The sequence below is a fragment of the Amphiprion ocellaris genome, chromosome 14 (genome assembly GCF_022539595.1).
Source record: "Amphiprion ocellaris isolate individual 3 ecotype Okinawa chromosome 14, ASM2253959v1, whole genome shotgun sequence".
Lineage (NCBI taxonomy): Eukaryota > Metazoa > Chordata > Actinopteri > Pomacentridae > Amphiprion > Amphiprion ocellaris.
In genome coordinates, this window is record NC_072779.1 from 11,791,390 (window position 1) to 11,802,428 (window position 11,039).

At 39.7% G+C, this 11,039-nt stretch overlaps 1 protein-coding gene across 1 annotated transcript; it reads right to left on the reverse strand.

Moving 5' to 3' along the window:
* Window positions 1-256: 256 nt before the first annotated feature.
* On the reverse strand, window positions 257-10,298 carry paxbp1 (PAX3 and PAX7 binding protein 1). Its single transcript, XM_023266621.3, has 18 exons — window positions 9,864-10,298; window positions 9,504-9,626; window positions 8,637-8,849; window positions 8,050-8,271; window positions 7,851-7,951; window positions 7,055-7,278; window positions 6,579-6,768; window positions 5,340-5,463; window positions 4,593-4,695; window positions 4,232-4,347; window positions 3,901-4,100; window positions 3,659-3,806; window positions 3,423-3,544; window positions 3,222-3,298; window positions 3,053-3,119; window positions 2,501-2,647; window positions 1,188-1,342; window positions 257-973 (listed from the first exon to the last, which is right to left on the reverse strand). The coding sequence occupies exons 1-18, from the start codon at window positions 10,165-10,167 to the stop codon at window positions 853-855; spliced, it is 2,757 nt and encodes a 918-aa protein (XP_023122389.2). The 5' UTR covers window positions 10,168-10,298; the 3' UTR covers window positions 257-852.
* Between the last annotated feature and the right edge of the window lie 741 nt (window positions 10,299-11,039).

Here is an 11,039-nt window from a genome sequence, read left to right on the forward strand (position 1 = left end):
GACTGATGATATGCACTTTTGGAGAATGCAAAGTCACAGAAGGTCCATTAAAGCTCCCTTTTCTGTCAAAAACAAACCAAGCACACAGGAAAAAAAAGAAATCAGTGATAGAGATTATTTTCGGTCTATGTAGGACTCAGTAAAAGACCTGCTCATAGCAGCACTGTCCTTTTTATGGTTATAGTAGATACACACATAGTAGCACCGTTGCATGAGGTTGGGTTGCTGTTACTTCTTTTCAAAAAGGCAATGAGCATTCAAATGTATATTTTATTCCCAGGCAAATAAACTACTAAATCTCTTACAGATTCTGTGAGGTCATCGTTGCATTTTGGAGGTGACAGGAGCACTACAGGAGGAAGCAGGGATCAAATATTTTAACTGCCTTACAGTCTGCTGGAAGATTCTACCTTTTGGCACGTGGAAAAAAAAAAGGTAAGCGAGAGCAGTGAAGATGCTAAAGCAGATTTTACAGACTGCTAGGGTGAACGTAGTGTAAATTTAGAGATAACACATTTTCCAAAAAGTAAACCATGTCAACAAATTTTTTTACTCCTAATAAATTATGCATTTAAAATACTGCCAGCATGTCTTAAGTCTTTTAGGGCTGACAATACAAGGCCTCAATTCAGCATCAGTCTTGTGTTAACAGGTGCATGTACACACCTTTCTGTACAATATTCACAATATTTACATCAAGGTCTTCTATTTTCAGTCCGGGAACAACTGTTGAGTTTTATTTCAAGTCCACTGATGCACACGTTTTCCAGGAATCCGACTTAGTGATCCCATGTCTTCAAATGTTCCAAACACAACAAAAAAGGGGGTGAAACGTTGCTTCCATCTTGTCCACTATGATTTGGCTTCCAACAGTGGTTTGATGTCCTTAATGCCATGCTCTGCTGCCACAGCGATGATGTGGTCCAGGGCGTTCATCTGTCCCAACATCTTCACAACCTCTTTGATTTGCTCCCTGTCGGCAAATGTGGGATATATTAGAAATAATACTGACAAAACCAATCACATCTCAACACAGCTTCCAGTCTAAATTGCTACTAGGTAATATGATAAAACAACCCCTACCCGCTTAAAGCAACTTTAATACTATTCCAGCAGATGGTGCTATAATTAAATTCAAGCTCCCCAATTTAGACAAACTATCTGAAGCTGTATACACAGAGCCTTACTTGGAAGTGCGCCGCTCAATATCAGACCCGCCCAAACTGCTGCGGTGCATTGAGTTGGCCAGGTGGGTGAGGTAGCGACAGAATGGCTCCAACTGAGGCAACGTCTGCTGGCCCTTCAGTCCAGAGAACCAATGCGTTGGCAAACACTCCACCACCTGAGAAGGACACCAGAAAGAATAAACCGCTAGCTGTGTGTCACCCTGTTCAATGAGCCACAAATGGCAAAACTGAGTGGGTGTATTTGTCAAGTTAAGGCTGCCAGCTGTGAAAAGGCACAGATAAGAGGAGAGCAGCCAAGCGCATTGACCTGCCAAGACAGGCCTTTATTATCAAATACAAGCACCTCTCATCAAATTGTCAGATCAAGGAGAGACGCCATTTTTTAGACACAACAGCACCTCACGTGTTTGTCAGGAATATATTTGAAACTTACAGATGTGTAAAACCAGTCAAAGCCTGTAAAAAGTTAAGTTTTATTGCAAGCTGTAATTTTCTCCTATCTCAAAATAAGCATGTGAAACTTTTGGAAATAGACATTCAATTACGCCACTCACTGTCCTACTGGTGCATATCTTCAAACACCAGCGACAGCAGCGTCTCTGGATTTAAAATAAAACTCTCATTAAGCTAAAGAAATTACATTGTTGACATAAGTGCTGCAATCATGTAATAATAACTGGCTAATTAAATGGATTTTAATCACCATGTCAAACTGTAATTAAAGAAGAATCAACCACAATATCCACTCTCCTGTGCAAGGAAACAGTTAGGGGAATTAATACAGAAGTTTGTATTTCTAGGTTTTAGTGCAACATACAGCAGCTGACTAAAGAGACTCCTCTGTCCAATTAAACATCTTTCACTTTGTACTTGTTCAAAATTTGTTGCTTTTTCAAACTAAATTTATTCTCATGGATGTAAACATATAAAATATAGGGCAGACACATGACAAATGGCGTGTCATGGAAATCGCTTCTCTGTTTTTTGATGACTTGCTCTCATGTCAAAGACTTGTCAAATGTGCCAGGTTGTACATTTTGTAAACAATGTTTGTCAGTGAAACAACACATAAAACGTAACACCAACTCTGTGACTTCTACACAGATAGAATTATGAAAATAAAGACTTCACATTGCTTTCTTTACTTACAATATAATGTGCAAAGGGGCAACAGCAAAATAATGAAGTTGCCTTTGAGATCTACCCCGGAAAAGTGAAAGTACATTAATCTTGCAGGTACAGATTAATAATATATGATACTAACATAATTAATTCTTAAGCTTTTTAGAACTAAGTGTGTGTATGTGTCATACCTTCTGGCACTTCTGAACATTTTCCTCTGCTGTATCCGTGGTCTGCAGTGCAGAGAGGATGTATCTATTGACAGTGCTGTCCAAAGCCAGGTCCCTCAGACAGGAACTGGATAAGACACATTCCCACTGCAGGATGTTTCCCAGCAGCTTGGCACAGAGGACAGAAGAGTTAGACTGTACTGATATATACAGAACAGAAGAACTCTAACATCATCGTCAAGGTACAGTAGCTGTCTTGGCTGCTACAGCTGCAAAAGTTGCAATGTGTGGTTACTGTAGAAATCATCCACTACTCAGCAATATTATAGATATGAGGTCTGTGAGCCAGGCACCCCAGTGGTTTTCTAATGTTTTCTTAGTCTCTTCCTGTATTTTCTGTTATTGAATTTGTAAAAACCTTTCAAGTTCTACAAATCAAATTCTTTCTGTGTGAAGTATGATCTACAACAATCAGGACCTAATTGCAATGTAACTGTCAGTGCAACTGGTATCTAAAAAGATGAAAAAATTATAAAAGAATATAAAAATAATTTGATCCCCTTTTGCACATACCTTCACACAGGACCAGAACTGCCTCTGATAGAACAAGTAGGGACCACTATTCTTGTTCTCCAATATACTGAGCAAAAGCAGAAAAAAAAATCTGTTAAATCAGTTCTTGAGTACTTCTCACACATAATAAAGAAACTGAACTTCCAATAGTAACAACTGTTCAACATACTTTTTGGGGTAGAGTGGAAGGAAGACATCTTCATCCAGAGTCCGCCTGGTCCGTAGGACAATTGTTTTCAGAAGCTCCTAACAAAGAAAGTTAAGATAATGACAACAGTTAACACCCACACAAAAGGTCCACACAAAAGCTTAAGTATTTTGCAGATACAGTGCATAATGTGCAAGAAGGTACTTCTAGGGTGGGTGGTACCTGTGTGTATTGGTTGTCCCCATGCAGCACGGTGGGATAACCTTTCATTAGTCTGTGAATGAATCCCACCAGTCTGGCTGTCTGACTGCTTGACAGTGGGTCCCACACTTGCTCCGCCAACACTGCGGCATACATGAACAAACAACACATGAATACACGCAGTATATTTTGTACTGGCTTGTATCCCGAGGAGATCTTTGTAAGTGTGCTCAGTGCTGCCGTGAGGGTTTCTCTACCTGTCAGTTTAGAGAGGATGACCTTCTCCACAATAGCAGGCAGCAAACCGATATCCCCATCTCCTTTCTGCAACGTGCTGTGCTCCTCAAAGCCGTAAAACAACAGCGACTCAAACCAGAGCATGTATTCAAAGTTTGCACACTGCGCCTGCACAGTGAATAAAGACAAAAATGGTTATCTGAAATCGCCATTCAATTTCCTTTCAAATAGGAAAATGTGACATTGAAAACGCACGTCCTACCTCGAGAGGGTTCCACGCAATGAGCTGCAGACGGACTAATGGGTTAAAGAGCTTGGGCAGACAGAGGCCTATGTAAGCATCTCTGTAGCAGTCGGCATACTCTCTTCTCCACACTTCGAAATGAGATTTGATGCAGTCTAGAGAATGAAAGTCCTCCACCACGTCCTCAAATACCTTCTTACATTCCCTGATGATACGATCTGGAAGGCATGACAGGTTTTAGTTAGGCATGAACTGCAGAATGTTATGTCTATATTAAATAACATATAATCAACCAATTGTCCTCAGTATGGTTGTTAGTATAAGCATTTTCAGCAATGTCATGATGTACCTCTTTCCATGTTGAAGCTGGTGATGTCAGTAGACGTTTCCTCGTCATCAGATGATAAGCCTTCGTTATGCTCAGCCCTCTTGCCATTCTGCTCTCGAGCTTGTCGCCGCCGTGTTCTGCATCCACAAACACAAAGGCAGCCAAATTAGAAACTAGAGCAAAATTTGTGATAACCTGTTACCAGCTTTGCCCTAAAATGACTCCCTCAGAACTTTGACTTCTTGCATGACAAACCTGTACTTTATAAATTAAGCTACAAATTTAGCTTTTTTGCACTGTGTAGGCCAAGAGAAGCATTAGACAGTGTGTACAAGGATAAATACTTCGGAAACATGCATTTAAGGACAAGTAAGCCTCATACCGTCTGGCTTCTCTTTCAGCTATCCTCCTCTGACGACTGTGCTCTTGGTATGCAGCACGGTCTCGACCAAATGAGTCTAGATTAGGAGCCATGACAGCTTTATCTGCAAAAGACAGGAGTCATGTCAGAACCAGAACTGAAAAGCTAAGGTAACCCAAAACCTCATTCTTATTCTGGGAACTTAGAATCTCAACTAATGGCAAAAATGTTAAAATTTAGAGTAATAATAAATACTTAAAAATATTTGCTGGGTAAAAAGATTGTATTAAATTTCTCAAAGGAGTTACAATATTTGTCCGATCTTTAGAACGTATTAGGTACAACTAGCAGTAAGACACACTTTGATAAAATAATTTTGGTATCATACATTTTCTGATCACTTACCTGGAGACAGCTTCAGATATGTTACAGTGAAAGTGACAGATGACAAATCACTAACAGATCATTTTTGTCATCTTTACTTAGTGACTTATTGCTTGAGTTGAATTACAACCATCCAGCTGACTGTGACTCTCAGCCATCAAAGAGCAGCCGAAGCAGCTCCTCCAATAAAACATTGCCCATTTACATACATGGATGCTCATTCCCGCAAAATTACACATCAGTTAACCTTAATTATAATTATGAGGGAATCATAATGGACGTAATGCGACACAAGAATATGAGCCACACATACACTCACGCTCACATACAGACAACTAACGAGGCCGTTCAAATAAATCATAAAAACCTTCAAGATGGACTGACTTGAAAGGCTTGCAAACTCCGACGATTCATCTTTAATATCATCCTGTCTTCTCTGGACAAGTCGTGAGGCCCGTTGCCTTAGTAACTGGTGCATGGCAGCCTCCAGCTCCAGGACAGCAGGCACCTGAAAGATATGATGCCTTCTGTGACCTCTGACCCAACAAAAGTGGGACTCGGAGTCACAGGGATGTCTTGCTGTAAGGATAAAAGGAGCATGATGGACAATATAACACTGGAACTACATTATCACAAGTGTCGGGTGGAAACTTGTTATCTCTGAAATGTCAATTTTCTTTGAAGGAAAGCTTGAAAATCATAAACTTATGTTCAGCAAATGGTTTAATATGAAAATACTGACAAATTAAGTTAAAAGCAGATGTACATTCGTTGCATAGTCAATGCACAGGAATTAAAGATTTTTACCCAACACTCATGATAAACAGTTTCCAGTGTTTACGTTGACTTGAAGGACTTTGTACTGAGTCATGCTGAATGTGGTTGGTTAGTGTCCTGTTTCAATCACAATGTTCTGTGCACTGATTAGTTTGGTTGAAGAAACAAATGTTGGCAGTTGGCGGGCCACTTCTCTCTTCCTTCCATGTAGTTGCTCTGCTGCTGTAGGTTCAAGACTAGATTATTCTGTTTGGGCAAGCATTTGGTGAGTAGCTACTGGTTTACAAAAAGGTAGTTTGTGTTGTAATTTCAGATGTTTTACACAATTGTACTCATTCTCTTTGTTAAACCAGAACACTTGGAGATACTTATCTAAGTTTATATACTGGGTTCTATTATGGCTCCAATTCACCTCCAGTAAATGCAATAATTTATCAGTAAATTAATTTTGCAAGTATCTAAAAATTTTGATGGAATAGCACTTAGTTTCTGCACAAAAACCCTTCTAAAAGTATGTTGCTGGGATAATACATCGGAGTTTTATTTCTAACCAGAAGAGGAGCGGTTGCAAAGACACAAGGACATACATGGGGTGTGCTCCAAGTGACTAATAGCAGTCAAATTGGCTAGTAGGCACTGTTAAGTACCATTGAAAATAATAATTTCTAAAACATTAACTACTAAGCAACAACTAAATCAGGTCAATATTGCTGTGCAACTCAGAACTGCTGTGCAATACTGACTTAATACTCGATTGTATGCCTTTGAAAATCACAGAGTGGTCAGAGTTCACACAGACACAAAACAGCAAATAGCTAATCAGACTGCAGATAAATTCTCCCTTACCTTTTCACTGAAACACTCAAGCAAGTCTCCAACATACCCTCGCATCTCTTGCAAGAATTTATATTGATCTGCATTGTCATTGGATGAACCCTCCAGCTGCTGAATGGTACTCTCAGAAGCAGCTAACTCTTCTTTGATCTGTTTGTAGCGCCTGGTATTTGCGTTGTGGCCTGCATGCATTTGGTTGAGCCTACAAACACATGACATACAGAGAAAGACAGTAAGAACAGCTTAGATGGGACCAAGGACAAACAAAACTTGTCTAATTTTAATTATTAACATACTGTAGGCAATTAATAATTGCTTTAAAGTGCACCCACTACAATAAACAAGATATACAGAGACATATTTGCCCCTCTGAACCTTAGATCAGTAGGTAGCTTTTGCTGGGTCTTCAGGACCACAGCACACAGAGATGGCAGCAGCTGAGCGGGAGATGGACATTACACGTTGTTGCAGTCTTCCACTGAACCTACCTATCCTGCAGGCGTTTCTTTACCAGATCAATGGATACTGGGGTTAGATCGCTAATAACCGCCCCGTAGTGAACAGAGCCATTGTCGGCGCGGCCAGCTGGCTTGCCAATCTGTGGGGCCACCGTACTGTAGGTGAAAGGGATGCTGTAGGAAGCGCCATAGGGCTGGCTCTCGTAGCTGTTCTGGTAGTAGACTGTGTTGTCCTCTGGTTGACTGCTCTGGACCTAATCATTAAAAACAAGAGAAACATGTAGTTCCTTTAATAGTAATAGGACTGCTCCTCTTTAACTACAACTTATTCATAGCTGCAACTAATGACGAGTGTTATTAACAGTTCATCTATTAATAACTTATTTGAATAACTGTTTAAGCTATCAAACACCAGAAATGAAAAAATACCTATTGAAACTTTCCACAACTAAAAGGGTTTCATTTAAAATTTCCTGTTTCTCAGACCCCCAAATCAAAAGTTACTCAGTACAAAATAATATGAATGCCCCCCCCCCCAAAAAAATGAAACCAGCAATTATATTGTGGCAGTTTTGCCTAATGAGTGAGGACTTAATGAACAATAAAAACTGTTGGACATTCTGTCTACTGATTAAGTTATTTAATTGACTAAATGTTTCAGATCCCAACAATGCTAATAATCTCTTGCATTAAAATTAAATCTCAAAGTTTTACAAAGTAATACAATGGTACCAGCAGATGAAAAGAAAGTTATAGAAGTCTGTGCGTTATCTATTTCATGAAGGCAGAACATCTTGCAGTTGATCAGAAACTCGGTATAGCTTACCTGGGGTATGCTGATTCCTTTCCTAATCTGCTCCTGCTCCCAACGGCTCACTTCCTCATCCTGACCTGCATCCAGGGCCTCATCATCACTACCCTCAATACCTGCACATGTGAAGGGAATATTGATGTTTTAAGACATGACTGATTGAGAGCAGAAGAATATCATCAATGGATAGTCACTGTACAGTTTACTACAGTACCTATCTCTTCAGCTATCTTCTGTCTCTGGCTTTTGTTTCTGACTCCACTGAAGCGGATCCTCTTCTCTTCCTCGTCTTCGTCATCGCTGGCATCTTGGTCTTCTCGTACCAGACGTTTCTTAGGAGTCTCTGTTTCTACAAGAGGGGTTTCACCCCCCAGCTCTCTGGCCAGTTGCCTGCGCTTTCTGGCAGCGTGGATGAATGCTGCATCTGGGATCTCCCCTGAAGTAAATATAAACATGTATTCCTTTAGGGCTTGAGCACTTGAGCATACAAATTAAAACAACAACAACAAAAAAAAAACTAAACACAGAAACATTTAGCTCTGGAAGCACAGTGCTGTATGCAGTTTTTAGATGATGGCAGATTAAAAGGCTGATCATTCAGAGAAGGGTGACCTCTGCTACGATTAGTAGCAGAGGTCATTTTTAAAAATTACCCTAACTCACTGCCTGTTACATTACATTAAGGAAAAGTACATAGACAAGGAATTCTATATGAAAGTGCTCCTATGTCTGTCAATTGTGCCAGTAATGATAGATTAAACACTGCACAAGCATTTCAGTTTGAAAGTGTCTACATTATACCTGGTCTCAAGCTTCCGAGGGTAGAAAGTGTGTTAAACGATGCTCCGGTATTGTTGCTTCTGGATGCTTGACTTTGTGTCTGACCGCCTTGACTTCTTGCCTCCTCCTCATGTTCGTCGGCACTGTCCACCTCCATTTCTTCCTCCCCCTGTTCACTGCCTGCTCTGCTAGTAACGTCTTCCTTAATGGTAACAGCAGGCTGAGGTGGACCATCTAGGTAAAACAAACAAAAAAAAGATGCATCAACTGCAGAGCAGCTCTTACAAATATATACTACATTAACACTGTGGCCAAGTACCTTTTACTACCAGGCAACTTATATCATATTTCATCAACTTAAATTTATTGGCATAAGTTGAATCTTAAGTGCAATGCCTCAAATTTAGGGCATCTTAAATAAATCCTTTGACTGGCTTTTTGCCTGTTTCTTTATTCAGTCAATGTTCAGAGAGCGTCTGTATTTACTGAGCATGGCAAGCTATGGTGGACGTGCACTAATACCATGGACAGACATTGACATGTGTCTTCAGAATATACTATTTAATATCTGTACCGAATGTAGTCTCAACTTAAATGCAAATATAAAATGTCTGTTTCCTTTCCACTGAGATATACCAAAATCAGATGATGCAGGTGCATATGAGATTTTGTCTTTAAGAATTTAAATATTTGCTAAGATATGGTATCTTGCCTAGTTGTATTTTTATTTTTGTTGAAAAACTCAAATGGCATGCCTCTGTTCAACTTTAAACGGATTTATGTTTGGTTTAAAAAAAAAAAAAAAAAAAGCTACGGCTCCAAAGTCATCTGGGAATCCTTTTAGATGACAATCAGATGACATACCACATGGGAAGAAGGCTAACATACCTGATTTGACCTCTTGTTTGACACATCCAGACCTCTCCAAATCCTCCTTGTATTCCTTCTTTAGCTGTTTGACAATCTTCTTGCTGTGGTTGGACTTCTTCACTCTGAACACCTCGGATCCTTCTGTTTACAAACAAACCATAGGGGAAAGTCAGCATCCAGGGTAAGTTGGTGGACACAGGAATGATTCACTGTCAATGAATGTGAATGAATGACTGATGTTGCTTTTTGCACATATAAACATTTCCGTATCCTAAGTAGAAACGGAAGGGTAAGATTAGCGACTTAAACCTGCAAGCACAACATCCAGCTAACGTTAACCGGCTAGCTTACTTAGCATAGATTTAGCTACCAAGTTACCTTCATCATCGTCGAAGCTCAGCAGACTGGCCTTTGTGGGTACAGGTAAAATTGCTACCTCTCTGGTTTTCTTTTCCTTCTTGATAGCTCTCATAATGTTAGCCTGAAAGCCGTTACTGTGGTAGGTATCCGTGCAACTCGGTGCTGCGGCAACGTTGTTATTAGAAGTCTCCATAAACGGGATTTCCACGACAGGCCCGAACGATGTCGGCGCCAGCGGCGGGTGCTGCTGACTCTCCTCCTGTTCATCCTCGTCCGACTCATTCCTCCGCCGAAAGTTTGCTCTTTTCGCCTTTTTAAACATTGTGTACTACTGTTAAATGTAATAGTGCATGCTCAAACGTAGGACACCTTAAAACTATGCTTGGAGCCTAGGGATGTTGTGGCCGCGCTCTATATCAGCCATTTTCTGTCAGAGAGGCTTCGTTTCTTTTTCGTCTGCGGAATTGAAAGTTGATCAAAAGCAACACCGGCATCATACCGCCCCCAACTGGTCAAAAAGTGACACCTATGAATAAATAACTAGATAAATGCAAAATACAAGGACAGGAAATGATCCACTGTATCTACTAGGATGTAAATAATTAGTTTTAAAAGTTTAGCTTTGGTTTATTAGGTGTGTTTAAATTACCCATTTGTTGATGCAAATTTCCCCGCTGCAGGATCAATAAAGGTTCTATCTATCTATCTATCTATCTATCTATCTATCTATCTATCTATCTATCTATCTATCTATCTATCTATCTATCTATCTATCTATCTATCTATCTATCTATCTAGATAAGGGGACAAATAAAGCTTTTGCAATTTAATTTGCAGACATTACTCTAATTAGGAAATTCTGCTGATTTGTTTCTGTTGCATTGCAAATAACTTTTATTATATCACTTTGAGTCTTTAAATAGCCTATGTCTTGATGCTTTAAATCATTGCTTTGCTTGAGATGATAGCTGGGAAATTATTAATATAGTCTCTATTTGATAATATAAGTTTGTTTGCCTGATTATTCTCATTTGCTTGCTGTTATCAGCTAGTCTTGAAGCCAGTCAGCAAACACACTGTTCACTTTTGAATACAGACAAACAACTGTTTGTCTGTATTCAAAAGTGATGGCATGCATTTATTTAAACACTGTGCCAAAGTACAGCTACAAGGTACTTGTGCTTCACTTCATTA

Bases quoted from the DNA above. Each gene is read 5' to 3' on its own strand.
- paxbp1 (XM_023266621.3), bottom strand. From the start codon at position 10,167: ATGTTTAAAAAGGCGAAAAGAGCAAACTTTCGGCGGAGGAATGAGTCG. The intron at 4,696-5,339 runs GTCAGTCCATCT...TGTCTTTTGCAG, and splicing joins GGAGTTTGCAAGCCTTTCAA to ATAAAGCTGTCATGGCTCCT. The intron at 3,545-3,658 runs GTAGAGAAACCC...TGTATGCCGCAG, and splicing joins CATCCTCTCTAAACTGACAG to TGTTGGCGGAGCAAGTGTGG.